This window comes from Parasteatoda tepidariorum, chromosome 2 (assembly GCF_982258835.1).
Source record: "Parasteatoda tepidariorum strain Cologne lab strain chromosome 2, Ptep-v5.0, whole genome shotgun sequence".
NCBI classification, from domain to species: Eukaryota; Metazoa; Arthropoda; class Arachnida; order Araneae; family Theridiidae; genus Parasteatoda; species Parasteatoda tepidariorum.
Window position 1 is genome coordinate 112,024,281 of NC_141756.1, and position 23,435 is coordinate 112,047,715.

At 27.7% G+C, this 23,435-nt stretch overlaps 1 protein-coding gene across 1 annotated transcript; it reads right to left on the minus strand.

The window, feature by feature from the left end:
- Positions 1–3,764: 3,764 nt before the first annotated feature.
- Positions 3,765–23,435, minus strand: Rpn8 (regulatory particle non-ATPase 8). The gene is made up of 8 exons (XM_016050375.4): positions 23,102–23,435; positions 20,834–21,028; positions 19,080–19,172; positions 18,895–18,992; positions 13,908–13,988; positions 11,970–12,061; positions 9,570–9,681; positions 3,765–4,141 (listed from the first exon to the last, which is right to left on the minus strand). The coding sequence occupies exons 2-8, from the start codon at positions 21,006–21,008 to the stop codon at positions 3,830–3,832; spliced, it is 963 nt and encodes a 320-aa protein (XP_015905861.1). The 5' UTR covers positions 21,009–21,028; positions 23,102–23,435; the 3' UTR covers positions 3,765–3,829.

Below are 23,435 nucleotides of genomic sequence, written 5' to 3' on the forward strand. Positions count from 1 at the left end.
TGGTTATCCATTGGTCAAATGCTTTTTCTTTCTGGATTGACCCGACAAACGGCACATTTCAAATCGTGTGTTGCAAAAACTGTCTCAATGAATGCTTGTCGTCGGATTGGTTTTTCATATCCTGCCTATGTACGTGTTTCAAGATGTCAAAAAATACTTTTCCTTCTTCAGTATTCATATTTATATTAAAATAACCGTCAAGCCAGTAATTATACATTAATAATAAAAAGAATATAAAAATACTTTAAATTATTATTATGTAAATACATTAAGAATGACTGCTAGTGAAAATGAAAAGAAAAACAGCAGCAGTCGCGATAGCAATGCATGCATGCACACTGTTTACTGCTACTTTTGAACACTGTTGACGCCATCAAATTCAAACCAAGACCCATTTTGCTAATGGGTAAAAATTTAAAAATTTCTTTTAAATAAATTAATTATTATTAATATTTTCAAGTATCTAATAGTTTTTGCACAAGAAAACAAAATGTAACATTGAGTTGAACATCCAAAACAGTGGCAAACATTGAGAAATATTAGGCTCAAGCAAATTATTTTATAGTGACAATATGATTTTCAAACAAATTTAGTTATAAAGTAGAATGCTAAAAGAAGAACATGACTGAAATGATTTTTTACGAAAATACAACTTCCATTTAAATTTACAGTCAAAATGAATTTAAAATTTAGATTTAGTTTTACAAATGATTCATAAATATCTTTTTTTGTTTGTTATTTAACTAGATTTTCATGTCCCCTAGAGTGAGTATTCCCTTTTGACCTAGGATATTATCCCAGTCATTTACATAGAGTTGTATGCCTTTATGTTAAGAATCTAGAAAACAAGAAAAAAAATTTCTTAAAAAAAGTTAGTATACATTTTAAATTTAAAAGAGAAGAATTGAATTTTAAGGGAGGATGGAATAAAGAAATGATCGAAATCAAATGAATCATTATTGAGGAAGGTAGGATTAAAATCATCTTGCTTGCTAAAAGAAACTAGTGTTTCTAATTCTCACCCTACACATTCTCCGTTTCCAATCAAAATGGTTTTCATTTTTTAAATCTAATTATCCTCAATTAGGACTCTTAAAATTTTTTTATAGCGTCTTTGTCTTTTTTTCTCACTTACACAAAGAGGTGTACTGTAAGCTGTTACAGCAATTATCGCATTTGATGAAACATAAGCTAGTTGCACCAGAAACTACCATGTTTTAAGAAGATGCATCACTTATAAAGAGAGAGTCTATGCTACTTTTATACTAATATTTTAATTCCTAAAATTTAAATAACTCATTTTAAGATTAGTAGTTCCTGCCCTCATTTTTCTAATTTTTAGAAACTATTACAATAAACTTTTACTGTGCACAGACTAACTTACTGTAATGTCTTTCCAGTGCTTTTATAAACTATGACTAATAATTATGTAAACAGGGTAATCCACAATGATTGCCCTTAATATTTTTTAAATGGGAAGTCATTAAAAATAATTTTGTTTTAATAAGTAAATTAATTAATTTTTTCGCTTTCTAATTTTTTTATGCATTTGGTAAATCTGGTCTTCTCTAACTCTAGTGCCAAATTTTCAAAAGTTATTAGATAATTCACTAAAATTTTTCAGATTACAATCTGTTTAAAATTTTAACAAAAATCATACACTACATATAAAACTTAAAAAAAATATGTCCCACTAAATTATATTTCTTGTAAGAATTGGTTAAAGATGAAATTATTGGTGAAAGCGAGACGGAAAAGATCAAAAGCTGGTAGTAAAACCATTGAAGTTTTAACTTGTTTTCGAGAGGAGTAAATCTATTTTCTTCTTCAAACTATTCAACAATATCTACTTTTTCTCAGGGAAGAAGCAATTTTATATATATGCTATAGATATAAAAAAATTTCGGTAATTACAGAAATTTAATGTTTCTAAAAAAAATGCTAGAATGAAAGGCCTTTCGTACCTGATTTTGCTCTTATCGTCATCATCATCATAATTGGCCAGACAGCCTAATGTGGGTCAATGCCTTCCTCTGAAGATTTCTCCATAATGACTTCTGATTTATCTTTGATCTCCAAAACTTTTCATTAATTGCAAGAAGGCTGCGATAGCCTAGTTGGTAGGGCACTGGACCCATGTCCAAGAGTTCGTGTGTTCGATCCCCGCCAGACAAAGACTCCCTGTGTAGTAAATGGTGACTGAGGCACGTGAAATTTGTAAAGTAGCAAAGTCCTCCATGTTCCCATAACAAATCAATACCTCTGGGGGTACTGATCCAGGAGTTTCCTTGTCTTCTGGATTGGTTCAAAATTACAAGGCTACGGAGTTGAACATTAGTTGCCGTAAACCCTAAAATTGGGTCGTCTGTTCAACGACGGTTATAAAATATGAAATAAAATTAATTGCAAGAAAATCAGACTCCACAAAGTCAGCCCATTTCAACCGCGGCCTTCCCGACTCTTTTCAGTCTCGGTATATTTAAACTTTCAGCCGTGACATGGCTAGTTTTTTTTAAAAACATTATTTTAAAATTTCTTTCAAGCATTATTATATTTTGATACATTTATTATCCATTATCGTTAATTTTTAATCCACCAGCCTATTAATAACAAATAATGATTACAAAAATTTTTTGCCAATCGCCTCTTTTTTTCATTGAAAATGCACCCCATGTGTATTTTATTATTATTTTTAATGAGAATGAAGTTTTTATTAGTATTTTATAATATTCTGAAAATTAGTCCATTTTACGCTTCTTAATTTTTTTTTTCGCTTCAGAAATGTACCTTGTAATATTTACTATATTTTGATAACTGCTTCAAATGCCTTGCATTATAAATATCAAAAATTTTTTAATCATTGAAGATTTTGCCACATGTTTCAAAAAATGGTTATAACTAAAAATGCTATAACTAGTCACTGACCGGAGCAAAATTTATTTCTTAACTTTCTCTAATATAAATTTTTTTTTGTACACATTAAATTTCTTTTATAAGTTGCTCCTGTATGCTTTCTCCAACATAAAACAATTCATTATCAAAAATACTCTTACACATTTCTTGAATCTCGTCGCTTAACCACTTCACATCGACTGCCAGATATATATACCAGCATGAAATAATCCTGTTCAACGTCAGTTATCATATTCAGGGGAGAGCCCAACTCAAAAATCCCGAATCTTTCCTGAGTAAAATCATTAATGGTGCATTTCAAGAAATTTATATCTTTATAAATTTAAATCATTTATATTTTCAAAACATGAAACTCTAATGAAATTATACGCAGCATATTTTAAATGAATAATTATTTCTAAGTTTACTTTCATCTTTATTCACATTTATTATTCCAACAGAAAAAAATATTTACAAATGAAAGTGATGCCGAGCATAAATTCTAGTTTTAATATATTTAAACAAAATATACACGAATTTCTATAGATAAATGTGATCGATGATTTCTTGAAACTTCTGAATATACGGAATGCGGCATAATGCAAAATTCATTAAAAGGTTAGTAAAATACTGGGGAAAATAAAGAGTAAAAATACATTAAAAAAAAAAACGTATGTAACAATTCATATTTAGGTAATTTTATGAATTTAGGCCCAAACCCTCTGGTACTGGGCAGGCAGTCAAAAAAGACTCAGTAAAAAAGTTTGGGCATGCAAATGTGTTGAGTAAGCTAATTTTAAGTTTATCTTGATTTCAAACTTGGCATAAAAAAATATGAAAGAAAATATAAGTACAATCGGAAGGACAAACCATTACGAAAAAAGAAAATAGTTTAATTAGTTAAGCACAATGTTGAATAATAGACAAAAGAAAAAGTTCAGCTACTCTTGACATCTTTCTTCTTATCCTCTGCCTTACTTTCTTCTTTATCTTTCCTTTCTTTCACATCTTCCTTTTTACTGCTTTCCTTTCTCTCCGCATCCCTGTTGGTGATTTTGTTGTTGATGAGATTGTGCAGGGCTATCACAGATCTGGACAGAGAGGCCAGGTAAACGACCAGCATCTGGTCATTTGATTTCACGTGCATGGACTTCACAAATTGCCGGATGGTGACGTCTGGGAGGAGATTGAGAATATCTTGAAGCTGATAGATGATTGTGTGGTTTACTGGCAAATTTCCAGTCACCACCTAAAATAATACAATCATTAATTATGTGAATGACAAAAAAATAGGATGAAATAATACAATAGATGGAATGAAATATAAAATTAAAGCTATTTACAACAAATAATAAACTCATAATATATTAAAATAACTCATACCACAATAAACTCACAATATAATAAATAAACTTATAATACAAGAATTAAACTCACAATGAAATAAATAAACCTACAATACAATAAATATAAACTGACAATACATTAAATAAACTTACAATATTTTCTAGAATGAGAGCCACAACCGGAAATTTATAGGAGTATTTAATTTTTATAACAGGCACAGCTTGCAGTTCAGTAAGTGCATAGACAGATTCTTTCATTTAAAAATGATAAAAATATAATGTAAAAGAAAGATTTTATTTTTTTAAACAACATTTCTCTCTTTCAGTAGTGAGACATCTGCTCTATATGACCTTGGAGTCAAGCACCTGCTGCAGACTTTTGATGAAAAGAGATGTAAAATGGAAAAAAGAAAGAAAAAAAACCTCAATCTTGGGAAAAAGAATTCTCTGTGTTTTCCCAGTACATATGATAAGAGGAAACACAACAATTACTGTGTTCTTGTGTGAGCTATCTTGGGCTAATTATATTTATTAGTTTTAATTGCTGGAAAAACAGCTGAGCATACTTAAATAATGTTATAGTAAATGAAAAAGTTTAGAATAGCAGAAATATGGTCAAATATCCCATATATTACGCTTTGAGTGGTCACCATTTTTTAAAAGACGGAAATATGAAACAAAATACCCTGTATCTTCCCAGTTCATGAAGAAAGAATCAAAATCCCCTGTCAATATATGTGATTTTTAAATTCCTTGTATTTTCTAGGTTTTCCCTGTCCTTCCTGTGGAGTGATAACCCTGATTCTACATATAAAAAAATAATAAATGGGGTCAATTAAGAAAATTTTTGCTCGAATAACTGGTTCAGAAATAACTTGTTCTTCTCAAAAAAGGAGATGATAAAGAAAGGGGTTCTTTTTTTCACTCTAACTCCTTTTCATTTGAAATATGTTTTGAACAATCATAAATCTAGCTTTTCTTATTTCTTTCCTAATGAATGAAATTTTAAATTCAAATGATTTTTTAAAATAACTTGTTTTTCAGAACGGTATGTTGTAATAATAATAATAAAAATAAAAAAAAAATCAGGAAAATGATGACAACTACCTACTACGAATAATACAATGAGAGATGGAATGAGAGACAAAAACAGAGTGGACACAAACATTAAGAAAACTAGCAGAATTAACATCTGTGTTAACCAAAGAAACATTTTTAGAGTAATTTTACTTCTCTATTAATTTTTGAAGAAATCTATTAACTTTTAAAACAGAGATAACATTGGTAAATTACAGCCATTTTATAACACTGATTTTACCATGATTTATATATAAATTATACCAAGTAAATATAACAGAATTATTGCTTGATTTTTAATCAAAAAACATTATATTCATTATTTAATCATTAATTAGTCAAAGGTTTCCAAATAAAACAAATTACAGAATTGAAATCTTTTTTTTCTTTTTCCCCCTTACCATTTAACAGCATGTTTGACACAGTTGGTACCTTCATTGGTGGAAGGAAAAAGATTTTCTCCACAAAATATTCCAGAAAAGATATTCAATTGCTCTTAATCTGACTTTTTAATTCTATCTTGAGTTGCAAAATCCCCTTAATTTGCAATTGCACTTTTGGAGAGTTAAAACAATAGTGATAAATTTCTTAAATTTAGAATACAGGAACGAAGTTAGTGTCACTCTGTTTACAATCATCTATTGATTTTTTAAAAAATTATCTTATTCAACAGCAAGGAAAAAAAACTGTCAATGTTTATGTTATATATATATTAAAATCACGAGATTCTTCAGTTGATTCAAAATGTCATTACTTTGTGAACTTTTCTATCTTACACAAGAACTTGAACATTTAGAATTTTGTTAATAAAATTTTAACTTGTATAACAATTTTTGAAATTATTAATTTAATTCCAAATACAACAAAATATTAAAAAAAAAACTATTTGTGACTGAATCCTCAGCATAACATTTTAACAATTCTTATGATTGTTGAAATTCAAATCAAATTGAAATCATTTTAAATAAACTGTACAAAGAGATGAATTCCAATTTTTGGAACAGCTAAGTTCCATCATACAAGGTTTAAATAAATCTTCTAAAAATACTAAATAAATACATGTTTCTCAATTCCTCCTTTTGAAATTTCATGAAAAAACCCTCATTAAGTTTCATACAATCGTTAATAAAGTTTTTTGGATAGAAATTAGCCAAAAAGAGCAGAATTCCGCAGAGTTATCCGATCACAAAAAAAGTTTTGCAGACTTTTCTATTATCGTGATTGAAAAACAGGCTAAAGGAACACGGTTAAGGATATGCCAAAATTGAAGCGCATTTTGAAATAAAACTAAAAATTGCTTATGAAACGTTTACAGCTAAGTACAGTGAAGATGATATTAATAAGGTATGAAATTGATACAATATTTTCAGGAGTTATTAGATCAGACCTGGAAAGCCGCACCTCGCATACTGGGAGAAAAGATAAATATAACATAAAATTACAATATTAAAATATGACATTTTTATATATAGTTGAAAAATCACTCGTTTATATACATTACTATAACAGAGATTAGTCATTAAATTTTTGTTTGAAGGCTAAGTAGTATATAAGTAATGAATAAGCATATTAAGAGTTTTTCAGTTATTATATTTTAACATATAACCAAAGTGAATATTTTTAGATTTTTTACTGAAAAATATTTTAATTATTAAAATTATATTAATTTTGGGCATAAAATATTAATCTAAAAGGCTTTTGAACAATTCTTTATTTCATCTTTTCATTTAAAAAAAATTTGTAGGATTTAAATCTAGGATAACCATTAATGAAATATTTGCTTATATAATTTATCAATTTTTAAAGAATCAAAATTTTGAATTAAAAAAAAATTAAAATATATAGTGGTATTATTTAAAAAAAGAGCATAAAAAATTATAACATAATGTTTTAGTGAAAATAAGCTTAGTATGCAAACACAATAAATGCTTTGTTAGAAGATTATAATATTTAGAATAAAGATATTGTTTAATAACCAGGGTTCGTGATTTTTTGATTTAAATCTGATTCCTTTCATTTAAATCGGATTTTTTTTATTTATTCAAATACACTATAAAAACTTTGATTTATGATTAAAAAAACTTTATAAATGCTTAATCAAAATTAAATTAATACTAAAACTATAATATAACAATATTTTAGAAGCTCTAACTATCTAAAACAATTTTTTATTATAATACATAGCCACCTTATTGAAAAAAATGAAATAATGAATAATTGAAATTTAAAGATTAGATGAAATAGAGAATTTAAAGAACACTTTAACTATTAAAACAAAGTTTCAATTAGCAGTCCATAATTTTAATTTAAAATTGTGATTTCTTTCTCTCTTTTTTTTTTCTCTTTTGATTTTTAAAAGGACAAAATAAATATTTAATCTACATATTTTTATATTAAAATATTTATTTTTAATTCTATATCAAAATAGATAAGTTAAGCTAAAAAAAATTTTTAAAACATCTATGTGCTCATTGAAATTTTTCACACAAAATTTCTGCATAGAAAATATGATAATGTCAAATATACTGTAGACATATTATGAGAAAAAAAAAATACTTATTGGTAAAAAAGACAGCACAATTCCAATTCTGGGTTATTTAATTTAAAAGAATGACTCTATATCAGGGGAAGAATGACAGTATACCATGAAAAAAATATCTGAATTCATCAGCATTTTTTTTTTCTTCTTCAATTTTTGGCATATTAGGGTAATTTCTTCCCAATATAACCTCAAGCTTTAGAAATATGCATTTTCCACCAATAAAATATAATGTCGATTTTAATTCCATGCTTTTTCAATCAAAAAGTAGAATTTTAATAAACATTATTTGCGAAAAAAATTCATGTTTATTAATTAGTCAATATTAAGACAGCATTAAATGTTTACTTTAATCTGTACTTTCAATCTCAACTATCAAAAGATTTTTAAAAATTTATTTTCAAATGTGTTGGAATTTAACAAGAAAGTAATTTTGTTTACTAAAATTAATCAATGCAGCAATTTATCCAAAATAAATTTTAAAACTATGAAAAGAAAATAATAAAAGTATCAATAATTTAAAACACTGTTTTTTAACTTTTTAAATCAATATATATATTAAAAAAATCATTTGATTTAAATCAATGATATTTTTTTTAAAAAAATCATTTGATTTAAATCAAGCTGATTACCAACAAACCCTGTTCATAATAAAAAGAAAGTGAATAAAAAACTTATAGAAACAATACAAATGAATTTGCATTAATGAGAAAAACAAAATTCATGAATTTGGAGGCAAATAAAATAAATAAATGTTAAATAATAATAAAAATCCTTTTAGATTACCATACAATAAATTTTTAAACTTCTTTAAATTTTTAGTAAATTAAAGTTTAAAATTTGTAAATCTGCTACCAGGTATAGAGACAATCAGTGTAAACAATGTAGATACTGTATTAATATTAATAACGAAAGTTTTTAAACTTAAAATGCATTGAAGAATCAAACGGCAAAATTAAACACAAGAAAAATTTTACTTCTTATTTATATACTGATTAAGTAGTTTTAAAATAAAATATTTTCTTCAATTTCAGCATTGCCTATGAAAACATCAAGCATTAAAGGTTCTTGCACAAGAAGTAATACAAAAATGAATTACTGTATTTTATTATTATTGTATTTGGAGTAAGGTCAAACTATTTTTACTACTAAAATAAAGCATATTGCTACAGCCTAGTGTATAACAGAAGAAAAATACAGAAATGAGCATGAATTTGAGCATTGCATTTGTTATTGCACTTATGCAAGTAGTCTTTTGCACTAAAAAATCTCAGTTTCAATAAAAATAAATTATTTGAGGGTATCAAATTATTAATACAAAAAAATTATTATTCAAAATTATTGAAAAATTATTATAAGATCATGTCCATCATTTTTGAGAACATCAAACATTTGTATCTAGTAACCCTACAACAGTAATTAGTACTTTAAACAAAATAGTTTTGCCGGCACAAAAGTTTGTCCTATTGTCTATTGAGTTGTTGTGGGTGACTGTTGGCTTCTTTCAGAAAAATGACTCTCAAAAATGAATGTATCTAAATACCAAGTTTGGAATTGAAATTACACTTAAAAGAAGAAGAAGAAAAAAAAGTAGTAAAATATTAATTTCATTATAGGTGATAAAATATATTAAATGGAAAAAAATTTTGTGTTGCATGAAAGGGCCAAAGAAGTTGGGATGATAAATGCATTATTTAAAAATAATCTATATATACCTGATCTAAATAATCCTTTATGTCAGCAATCTGAGAATGCAATCCTTTCAATCCTCTCAGCTGGTTTGTTATCCTTTGTGACAATGTCCCTAGAGTGGTATCTTTGATGTCTCTGTAAAAGAAAAAAAAAAAAACATTAAGAATAAATAAATAAAAAAAATACAGAGAAACACTGATTATACGTTTTCTGTGGGACTAGTGTATAAAATGCACAAAACAGAATAATATAAAATCTGGCTAAAAAAATATATAAGCATTTTTTTCAGAAAATTACACTTTGATGAACTACAAGGGGAAAAAATAGCATACTCTTTACAGGTTTCTTGTTTTTAGAGACAATTTCAACATAGCTGCCAACATGGATAAGAAAAAAATCCAATTTTAGAATTAATTTTAGAAATTCTAAAATTAATTTTAAGAAAAAAATTAATTTTATGAAATAATATAAATTTCATGATGATTATTGCATAATATATTAAATATTTTACACAAAAGGAATTTTAGGGATCTTTATAGAAAAACTGCAATATTTTCCAGTTATGATGGACATTAAATGAACTTGAAATGTTATGTATTTTGTTTACTCATAATTTTGAATAGCATTTAATTCATCAAAGATAGCTAAAATATTTATTAATTAATTTAAAAAGGGAGTTCTGAATGAAAATTAAACTGAACATTTTAGACAAAAACAGTTTTTAACTGATTTTTATAAATGAGGCTAGCTTTATTAAATATAATATTTATTTTAATATTCAAGCAAGCAATATTCTGAGCAAAAATTCTATTTCAATAGGAATTTTTTAGGAAACTTACTCAATTTTAGGGATTTTTCTAAATGTATGGAAATTTTAATGAAACCAGTAGACCAGGAGAAACAGGAAAAATCCAGTAGTCTACTGAAAAGTCCAGTAACGTTGGCAGCTATGCAACAATATCCCTCTCAATACCTACTATTGTTTGCTAATTTTCTTTGTTTTAGAAGCACAAGTATTTAAAAGAGTTCATGTTTTCAAACTCTTGATCATATCCTCAGATATTTTTTGCACCTCTTCATCACTATGATCAGGAAAAACCATTAAATCAGATATTGAAGGATATGAAAAGTAATGGGATGCACATTGCAGTCGATATACATGTCATCGAGTTCAGAAGACCTTCAGTAATGCAATTTTATTCCAACATCTCCATTGAATTGAGAGAACTCATTTGCAATGCATTTTAAATGACACTATCCAACACTATAGGAATCAAATTCAGAGCTTAAGGAACATTTAATTTTAATTTACAAGCATTTTGCAGGTCATTGGAAAGAGATTTTCTAAGAAGTTGATAAGTATAACATTCTTTAAATTATTGCATTATTCAAAGATTCAAAGGATGAAGTTTTCTGGAAATAATTCCACTAAAACAACATCAACTAAACATAACAAATGGCAATTAAAATTTATTAGTCATTCTTTACCTCATTACAACTGTTTTGTGAAAAATACATTGCGTGTGCATTTCATTCCTATTTTGTTCTATAAATATGGAAATATAATAAAATCTTTAAATTCTGAAAATTACTTTGTTACACACTTATTTCTTGACATTTTTTCTTCATTTTCGAACTTAACTTTACCATATTTTGAGAAATGCCTTACATTATTAATATTAACAACTTTTTTTTTAATCAGTGAACCCCTTAACAGTTAATTTCAGAAAAATGGACCAAAAATGGAAATTTTTTTTGACTGTTTAATTTTGTTCTTTATATTATTATAAACGTTAGAAAAGGGTTTTTTATTACAAGAATAAAATTTTAAATGCAATAACTATTTTATTTATAACTTTTACATACACATAAAAAAGTAATGGATTACACGCACATCTTATTCAATCAGAGCAAATTAAACAAAATTTTGAAGGTAAATGTAATATAACTAGTATAATATAATATAAAAACACAACAATAAGATTTTCAATACATAAATTTTACAGTACGGTATATCCTGGAACTCCGACCCACATTTCCCTCCCTTGACAGTCCTAATCTGTGAAAAACTAGGACCACCAATGCCATCTATTAGAAAAATAAAGAATTAAGTATCCTAAAATAGAAACAAACTCAGCTCGGGCATCACAAAATAGTAATGTTAATATTTCTCTTGCCCGAAGTCAGTTCGAGCATCACAAATACTGAACAGAGTAGTTGCTCGAACTGGATTCGCACGACACTGGCAAGGGGTTAAAAATTGCCACGGTGGGAAATGCTATAATTGGCCAGTAACAAATTTTTTTCTAATTTAGCTCTAAGCTGCTAATTGCTGATATTTCAAAAAATAGAAATTTTGCAGAGAATTTTAGGTTTTCCTAGCTCTCAGAAAGAGTGGGTAATTTAAAATAAAAAATTATTACCTTAGGAGATGTTCAACACCTACTTCCTCAGCCTCTTCAGCTCCTATTTCACTAGGAACATGCTCAAATGTTTTGCTTGTTGGAGTTCCATCCTGTAATTACAAATCACATCTGAGCTTAGAAATGCAATAAACAAATAATCTAATTATATTTACAGGCAGAACATTATGTATATGTTACCGTAAATAATCGAGATCAAGAGAATGTCGACTTTCACCAGGGAATGTCAACTATCACATTGTCACTTGGTGAAAGTCCGAAATATTTGTTATATTTGATCTGATATCAATTTATTTGTTGATATTTTTATATTTATTTAATATTTTAATATCAGTGTTCGGAGTACTGGTTAAATGCATACTGGGCAGTGGCACTTGACCTTAAAAAAACATTGATGTAGAGCATAGCAGGCAAATATATATCAGACAGTGGCACTAGTATATATTATGAACATTTACCAAAATGACTATGAGATTGTCAACATTCACCAGTCGAAGTCAACAACAGTTATCCACAGTAACATACATATAATTTTAAAATAATGTATTTGACACTGGGCACAAGACTGTATGAGGAAAAAGAAATTCTTTTTCTCCTTATTTCATTATCAGGCATGGCATAGCAGAAAAGACGAAAAAAACTTGTTTTTTTCCCCAGTCTTTTCTGCTATGCCATGCCTGATGTTCATGTATTTTTTTTATAAAAAAATTATTTAAAAAGAATTATTGGTATTAAGCCAATTTATTAACAATAGTTTTGTTTAAATGATGCTTTATAGTGTGAAAAGTATCAAATTTAATACCATAAAATAATAAGCAATATAAAATAATAAATATTATAAAATAGCAAGTTTTTTTACACTTAACAAAAGGATTGAATTATTAATACTAGATGGTCAGCTCAGAAAATAAAGCATTTGAAAAACCTTCAGATTTTTCTGGACTAATGGAATGTTAAAAACAAAAAGCCTTAAATTAATAAAAATTACTACATATTTCAAAATAACACTATAAGAGTAACAAGCTCATATCATGCTAAACTGTTCCATTTAAATTATCCTTTTATCATTCAAATAACTTCCAAATAATAATAAATAAGCAATATTACTATTGTATTAAAGTAAAACTTCATTTTTGAAAAGTTACACAAAAGAAATGAACAAGTAGAAGTTGAGGATCCATTCACCATATTTCTCAGACTTGCCAAATTTGGAAACACAAATCTTATGCATTAGAAAGCATTTACCTTGTAAGTCATTTTTATCCAATATATATTTTATTTGAATAAAATATAAGTTGACAATTTTGATTATAATAAAAACAATAATAATAATATTCATAAATTAATTCAAAAAAGAACATTTTTAGAAAAATATATTTTATGAAATTAAAAAAGTTTCAAACTTATTACTATAAATAAAACTCACTTCATTTTTAAATCTCATTACTATTACATTAAGCCGCATGAATAAATTCACAAAAGTTTTTAGTAAAATAAATTTCATGAAATAACTCATTACTATAAATAACACTCACTTCATTTTTAAGTCTCATTACCATTACATTAAGTTGCATGAATTAATTTTAAAAAAAAAGGACGCTTTTAGTAAAATATACTTTATGAAATTAAAACAATTTCAAACTTATTACTACAAATAACGCTCGCTTCATTAAGTCGCATTTCTTAATCAAATCCAGAAGTAGCCAAAAGGCTAAGATTTATTTTTATATGATTTTTTTAATAGACTAAGATTTTTTTTTCTTCTGGAACATGTTTTTTAAATAGACAAAAAACATTTCAGTTTTTCATTTCACATTCAAGGTCCAAATTTTTTAGTTTATTGAAAAATATAATTTTTGAAGTTAATATTTTTTTCTAAAAAAGAATATGTTTTAAAATTATTCTTAAAAAGTTTAAAAATGAAATTGAAATATATACATCATGAACTTCTTCAACAGCTATGTAAGCCTCAGTAGGCAATCCCAGGTCTTTCGGTTTAGCTCCAATAATAACCAACACCTAAATGTAGAAAAGAGATAATTTCAGTGGAAAGCATAGAGCAAATATAAGTGATTATGGTATACACTACTCTTAAAATTTCCAATAGGCGAAGTAGAATGTTTAATCGTTCTTCTTGATATAACATCGTCCTAGCAATGGTAGGTTTTTAAAGATTCCTTACAAATACTGTGATAATATCTATAGATTTAGATTTGAAAACTTTTGCTTTTCAAAATGGGGATTCAGAGATTTCTTGTTTATTAAATACTAAATGAGGAATTAAGTTATAAAAGAAATAACAGTTACATCCACAGGCCAGAATAGGATTTATTTTTAAAAAATTTCTAAACTTACAGAAGTTACTAAAAATTGGAGTAAAAGTAAATTACGCTTAAAGTTACGTGTTTTTAAAGTCTGCAAATATGACATTTGTAAATCGAGAAATTGCCCTTTGGCAAAATAGATGGCATTTCTAGATAAGTTTCACAGTCAACCCAGCTCAAGTTGTGAAACATATAATCTCCAAAAATCATTTACACTCAAAAAACCTACCATGAAAATTTCAGACTCACTTTTAAAGGTATTAAGCAAACAAGCCTGAGAGGAACTGAATTATTAGTGATTAAGCTTGTGAAAGATTTAATATAGCAGACAAGGGCAAAAATTTACCAAATATAAAGCCGAAACTTACAAAGAGAAGGGGCAAATAAAATATATTACTGTATTGCATAAACTCAACAATATAAATATTATTGAGTTTCTACTCATTAAAAAGCACATATTTATTTAATCTTTACACTAACTAATTTTTTTAAACTTTAACTGAACCAAACATATTTCTCTACATTTGTATAGCAAAAAAGCAATGGTTAAAATGTTTGACCCGTGTAATTTCTATCCCTCACCAAAAAAAAAAAAAAAAAAATAATAAAAAATTTAATAAATAAATACATGTTAGGCAAGGTTTCTACAATTCAGTCATTTTGAAACTTTTTTTTCTTTCCCTTTTAAAATTCTGTTATTATTAACACTATGTTCTTATGACATGCAAATTTCAAATTTTGAGCTACAATTTCTTGATGTGCTGGGTTTGCATTGATTCTGTTGTAAATCCAAACTTTTCTGATCATTTTTCAGCAGTTATTTAACATCTTTTGGCTAATTTCACCTGATTTTTAAAATTTTGATGTTCATAATATCATACTATTAAGACATGCAAATTTTGGATTTGAGTTATCAATTTCAGAAGTGCTTGAAAGTTTTGTGACTTTATTTATAAAATCATAATTTTGACTGGCAGACACACTCATTACATTTTGTAATTTTATTTATTTACTTTTATTTTATTTTTTTATATATTTTTTGAAAAAGCAATACATAGAAGATCAGGGGTGATTGCAACCCAAATTGAAAATCCATGAAAGTTGAAAACTCGAACATACAATTGAACAGTGTGCAAAAACTCTATAACAATATATCAATTTATATACTATTCATAATTAATATAATTTTCAGAGCTAAGATTTATAATTTAACTATCTACTGACAAAGAATATCACACTTATATAGTAATTAATTTAGAAAAAAAAACTTAGATCTCACAAGAATTTCGATACTGGATTTTAAAATTCGAGAGAATATGAATCACAATATTGGATTTTAAGAGTGCGAAAATACAAATCACGATATTGGGTTAAAAAATCGCATGAATGTGAATTGCGACATTGGACTTAAGAACGCGAAGACAAATTGGATTGCATGATTTTTAGATCTTGTGAATACGAATAGCGACCTTGGATTTTGAACTTATGTGAATACAAATTGCCATATTGATATACAAAACTCAAAAAAACGAACTGAGGTATCGAATTTTTAAATCTCTTGAATACGATTCACTATGAGTAACTTTTAAATCAGGTAAATATGAACATCAATGTACAATATTAAAATCGCAAGAAAATTAATTGCAGATTCTGATGTAGTTTCAAATATTAAAAACTATAAAAATCCAAAAAAAAAAACAAAAAAAAAATTGCGGAAGAGTCATTTGTGTGAAAACTTCTCAATAAGGCAATTTAAAATTTTAGATTGTAGGATTTAATTATTAATTAATTTAAGATAGCGGTTAAAATTCTGTAAGATTATAAGTTTTTATACGCGGGATTCCGTGAAAAAAATCACATGCCCTACTCCTAGTTTCTAGACTTGGAGTGATGATTCAAAAAACTGCGGAATTCCGGAGTACACTCGGAATACATTCACCCCCAGAAGATACGTAAAATGCAATTCTATAAGCTGCAATAACTTTGCATTAAAGTAATTTCTGTAACCGAACAAGAACTATTTACTGCGTGTATATATATTTCATGCACTATTACTTGCAGGCAGTAATAAAATATATAAACTTAAGTGTAAGTTTTTGTGTTATAAAGAAATTTGCATTTAAAAATCATTTTAAAACCTTAAAATATTCATTTGTGTTGATATATATTGTGATGTTTAATAGATATGAAATATATGAGGATGATTGAGATATAAAAAGATCTATACAACACTATGTTCAATATAAAGCCTCACATTTCATTGTTTGCATTATACAGATACATTACACGGTGCGCCTTAACCAAAGTTAAATAAAATGCTCTTACACCTAGAAAATAAGAAGAGATTCTGAATTTACATTGTTAACAGATTATAAAAATCAAAAGATCAAAATAATCTGTGGAGAGATTTTAAAAAAAATCCACTTTGAACATTTTTGCGTACGAAGTTTTGGAAAATCTGGCGTTGTTTTATATCAATAGAAAGGAAAAAATGATATAATAATGATTTTTCAGTTGTAATTCTATTAAACTTTTATTATTTAAACATTTTACTGCTGATAAAAAAGGAAAATGTAACATAATTTAATTATAATTACATCAATTTTAACATATGAAGCATTATATCTACAAACAGTGCTCGAAAGGTGTTTAGGATAATCCGGGTGATTTGCAGCAACCTTATTCATTTCCCAGGAAGACTTTAAGAAATCAAAATGTACGGACTCCATCGCCTGCTCCACAAAAAATGCTAATCCTTCACCGTTTTTGTCACAGAACTGTTCAATGTGAAAAAAAAAACTGCATGAACCTTTGGTGTAACGCTGACACCTAAGTCCATGCAGCTCTTTTTGAAAGCTTCTATACATACTTTGTAATTTTGGTCAAGATTATTTCCGAAGCATGCAGAAACCACTTTTTTGAAGTCGTCAAATACTTTAACATACTTCAGTATTTCTAAATTTTTAAACTGGCGCAGAAGTTCTTCTTTATCCAAAAGTGTTTTGCATGCATTTCCCTTAAACCCAGAACATCCTCGTCTGATTTCACGCTGAACGTGACAAGCTTTTGTCCATGTCAGAGATTCATTTTCACACTCTTTCAACATACGCGTGAAAACCACTAATTCTGGAGGTGGAATAATGTCTAGGAATGTTTTGCCTCCAACAGTTGCAATTAGCGGTGGATGAATGCAATTGAAATAATCTTTCGCTTTGATTTTTGAACCTTTTCCTTCAGTCAGCCAACTTGTATAATACGATGAAATATTTTCGGGAGATCTCAATTCGCCACAGCTGCTTAGCTCATCTTTCTTGGCATAACAATAAGTGCATGGGTATGCGCTGCTGTGCGACATTATACCTGCTAAGATATTCGCTAACTTCAAACCGGTTGCAATTGTGCCGTAGAAAGGACTTATATTCAACGTTGAAATGAGTTGATCTACATTCTTATAATTTTCTTGTGCATTCGGAACGGCTGCTAGAATGAATAGTCGTTTAACTCCAGAATCCTTAAATTTTCTTGCAGCTATCCCCTCATCATACTTAGCACGCTTACCGCTGCACTTGAAGTCCAACTCATTTGATTGTACAGAAAGACATATTTTTAAAAATCCACCTCCTCCGGCAATACCCATTTTTAAGTGAACATCCAGTACATCTCGTTAATTTTTCACATACTGAACAAAAGCAGGAACATCTTTGCAGTTAACTCCAAGAGCAGGAGCATCCGAGACTTCATCACCTTTTATACAAACGAAAGGAAATTCCTTAAAATCAAAATAATCGTCGACAGAATGAGCTGTGATATCAATTTTTGTTTTTTATCCTGGTTGAATTGCTTTTCCACTTCACGTACACACACGAATGGAAGCTGCCATTTTTAAAATCACAGTGCTTGTGTCGCTGAAGTCGATTTAAGTTTTTAATATTTTTGTTTCTTAAATAGTGGTTCATCGACTATAATTAACAATTAAAAAACTTCTAATAATTATAAAATTTATTATGAACTGTTATTATGAATATTTAATACAAATATATATATTTTTTTTCTATTTATAAGTATAAAATGATGCTAACATTTTTGAAATATCGTACTGCGTGAGCAAAAATGTTCAAAGTGGATTTTTTTAAAAATCTCTCCACAGATTATTTTAATTTTTCGATTTTTATTATCTAAGTACATTGTAAATTCAGAATCTCTTCTAATTTTCTAGGTGTAAGAGCATTTTATTTAACTTTGTTTAAGGCGCACCGTGATTACAATATTAATTTTATACAGAGTTTGCACAATACCTTTGATCTAACTCATTAATAGTAATTTAGGGAAATTCAACAGGAAGTCAACCAGAATAAAATAATTCAGCATGTAAAAGACATTTCTACAAAATTTTTTAATTAGTTCAATTTTGAACTTACAAAATTTGAATTAACCATAAAACCAATTCTTTAACTTTTATGATGTTTAAGTCTGATATTAACTCAAAATTTTAGCAAAAATTATTCACAATAAAACAATTCAACAGAAAAGATAATAATAAAACATTTTTCCAAAAAATTTTAATGAATCAGAAATAACACCTGATCAATTTTAAAACTTACAGAATTCGGACAATATCGGCGAACCAGTTCATTAATAGCAATATCATTTTGGTGAAGTTTAGGACCAGTATGGTACCATCCAACAATACGTTCTCGAGCTGCAAAATATTTATGTTTACGTTGTATAGTTTTTAGAGCACATTGCATAGTTTAACAAATGAAAGAAGCTAACATTCATAACGTACCATTTACTTTTTTGAACATACTGTACATGTTTTCAAGGTAATCATGATCTAAAAACCAGACACTTTTGTCTTTATCATCCTCATCAAATGGAACTATAAAATAAAAGGAACTATAATATATTGACAAGCAACAAAACAAATTACATTAAGCAAATATACATTTCCTTTCCTTTCTTTTACTTTAAGCTTGTTCATTAATTATGTGTGATAATTTTTTTTAAATATATTTCATGATTATTTGTCCTTCAAAATACATAAGATCAAATACTTTACTTTTGCAAATGTAAAGATTAGGACCCAACTGAGAGAATGACTATCTGATGCTTACTAAGGATAGTTACACGGGGGGGGGGGTAATTGGTACTTGCATGATTTAAAAATTGATTTTTATTTCTGATCTATTGTGTACATTTTGTACTTAAAATATGTGGCATTCACATCTCATCTACTGAAAATTTTGACTTTGTTGTAACTTGGACACCTTGTGGCAGAATTGCAGGGACATTGGCGTAAAGCATTACTGAGTATTTGCAGAAAGACTCTTCTTTTGGGAAATTTTTTTTTTTTTCCTGTAGAAATTTATACGTAAAATTTGGATTCCATATTTTAAGAATCACTTTTCGTCACATTCAATTTACGCCAATAGTATTGTGAATCCAATTATGTTTTGATTGTATTTTCGGCAGTTAATGATTTTCACATGGTTTTTAATTATCCGGATGTATTTCGAATTCTGTATTCGAGTATTTATTTAAGGCAACGATTCTATTGTTTTGTTTGGCAATTATTGCCTTTGATTTCCTTAATAGTTTTTAAACTCCGATATTATTTATTACAACAATCAAATCTTGAAACGAAACATGAATTTGATTAACACCTTTTTGAAGAGTATAATTCGCGCAATTTCATCTTCGGTCTGTTTTACTGTATTTACCGCTCCGGACTTCATGATTTAAAATTTTTTTTAAATGAGATAATGATTTACAAAGGATAAAGGAAATAATTCGTGTGTTTTTATCCCTAACAAAATGTGAGAATATCGCCCATAATATTAGAATAAAAAAATATTATATATTCAATGAGAATAATTATGTGTCTTTTTTGTTTATGGGTTTTTTTTGTTATTATTTTAAATTAATAACATACATATTTGTTATTATTTAAAGCATCTTACAGAAAGATATTAGTGTCAAAGAATTTTGTCATAGAAAGCCTGGAAATCAAACAGTATTTTCATGTATATTAACGCTAAAAAATTATGATATCAATTATTCTGTCAGAGTTTGGATTCTTATTAAGATATAGTATTTTTTCAAAAAATGATTTCTCCACTATTATCCAAATTTATAAAATTCAGACTGATTTCAGTCATTTTCAGACGAAAGGGGAATTTCTTTCCAAATGTAATAACAATGTTACTCTGTTTCTGTAAAAAACAAAAAAAAACAAGAACAATCCTCTAAATAACTACTGCGCAAGTTTTTACTACAAATTCAACAGAATTAAAAATAAGATAAATATCTTATGAATTTTACAATGATTTTAACTTATAAATTATATTGTATATTTCTTTTAGTGAAAACAAAATTACTTGTTTAAAAAAATATTGCGTAGCACAATAAATAAAAGTAAGCAGCTCTTAAATTAGAAGAACAGAAATTAAAGAGGTTTATTTGCAATAAAAACACCATCCATAAGAATAGAAATTAAATATAAAGATCAATAAAAATTTGAGCCAAAAACTTTTTTAATACCTGCAAAACTGTTTGACACATCCAAAATGCCTTTTCCTTTCCAAGATCCCAGAAGAATGCCAACAACTCTTTTCTGATTACCAATTTTCCCCATACGATTAAAATGGTCTACAACACTTAGAAGAACAAGTGGATGAACAATGACTTTAGATATTGGTGGATCAGCAGCAGGCATCTTGATTACTTACTCTTTATCTATTAAAAAAATAACATCAAAACCTTATAAACAACCCTTATAAGTTATTTTACTAAATAATCAATCTTAATTAATAGTTTTAAAAAATAATGTAAAAAATCATTATAATCCTAATTTTGTAAAGCAGCGTTTTCACTAGAGCGTGAGAATCTCGCATATTTTTTTCTTTTCTAGTATTAAAAAATTATTAACACGATAAATTCACGCATTCTATTAATGAATTTCAAAATGGCCGACATTTTCCCGCCATTTTGAATAAAATCTGTTTCGCTTTTCTTTCATTATTTTCAACGCTGGTCCTTGTTATCTAGCTTCCCTATTTACCAGTATTGTTCAGAACAGGTGCGAACAGCGGAACCCCCCCAACCCCTTTCAGAACACATTTCACTGAAACCACTTGTTCACCGTAGGCAAGGTTTCTTCATGTAAGACGTTTAAATTTCTAGTGTATGAATGTAAGATGGACAAATACCTTGTTAAGGGAACATCTTCTACTCCATAACGGACAAATGAAAATGAAACAAGTGTCGGTAGAAACAGTCAAAACGAAACAAATACTGTTATTTTTCAGCTAAATAAAAAAATCAGTAGAGAAAAAAAAATAGTCCTTTATTATAAGTTATCTAAAGTCAGCTCTATTTTTAGCTGTTAATGAATTACTAAACTCCCTTATCGATAATAATTTACAGCAATTGGCAAAAGTTAAAGGCTGTGAGAATTATGCTACGTTGGAAGACATAGCATGAAGTATGAACATGGAAATAACTCCAACGAACTTTACTATTCTATAGCAGAAATAACTGAAAAGCCTATGCTGGCAGATGTAGAGGATAGGTCAGCATCTGTTGCGAGGTCACTTAGCACCCAAAACCGATTTAAGACAAAATTTCGTAACAGAATGACTGATAAGCATTTGAGCAACCTAATGAGAATAGCTGAGGAAAACATAGATATAAAACACTTTCCATGTGATGATGCAGCATAAAATACTCAATGCTTTAAAAATAAGATGTTAAAAATGTATTATAATTGAATAAATATTTTTTTTCCACGTCTATTTGCGCTTTTTTACTTTTTAGAAATCTCATCCTGTTTTTGAGAAAGGGTGAGAAATTCTCTCCCATTTCTTTTTCTGTAATGAAAAGACTGTAAAGGTAGTCCTATAATGATAATTACTTAATTCTTTAACTCAAAAAGGGGAGATTTCCAAATTATGATCTGTGGCAGAATAATCGCCAAGTCTTGGCAGCGGCCAGCGAGAAACTAAAAAAAAAACATCACAGAAAGGGACAAACTCGAAAAGTATAACTCGTAACCAACCCCGGGCAAACATCTACATGTTTTTTAAAAAAAAAAAAAATTCAAGTATAAAATTTATTTGGCACGTTGGCAATAGTAGTAGGCGAGACAGATCACCATACGGAAATATCCCTCTCACACATTTCTCACCATGCTATACAATTCAAGCATTGCTACATAAAATTATTTTGAATTTCTGTCCTTAATGAGACAGCCTTACAGAAATTAAGAAAACTTAATCACTCATCCATAGAACTAGCTAAAAGATCTCATTAGTCCTTACATATTTTTACTGGACTATTTGAAGAAGAAAAAAGCTAATACACACGTTTAAAAATAATAAAAATTAAAATGAGAAATTACAATGTAGAGAATGTGTAATGCCTACAATTATGATGAAATATGCTATTTTGTAATTAAAAAAACAAACTAAAATATGAAGAAAAAAAAACTGCCTGCAATCAATTTATTAACATCCTGAACCAACTAAATTTTGAGCCCTGTTCGATTAGTTACAGTTATATATAGAAAATGATGTTAAGACATCACGCAAATTAGACAATATTATTTAATTCTTTAACTCAAAAAGGGGAGATTAACGTTCAATTAACTTCCCCAAACGACTTTAAATGAGAAAACAACGCATATTTTTTAACTTACTTAAGCAAGATTTTACTATATTTACTAAATAATGAAGTTAAAAATGAAATGTGATACATGAATAAGAACTTAATTATCTCAAAATAAATTATTCGAACGTGTATTTTCAGTACCTTAGAGAGAAAACAGAAAAGGAATACTATGATTTACTTTATGAAATATATTTAAATTTCTACAAGGAAATAAAATTAGCGAAAATGAAGTTAGAATTCGCGGTCGGGAAAATATTCTCAGTCACTTCTGTCAGTAAATAAACATGACTTGAAAGAAAGAATGTATAGCATTGCCATTCTTGAGAAATAAATTTAAAAAATTAATTGATTAAGAAGTATTTTGTTATATTTTTACTAGACATTTCATCGCTCAAATTTAAGGCTTTTAATTGGTCAGATCCTAATACTGGATTTGATGCGCAATTAAGGCAGTTTGGATCTTAACGAATCAAAA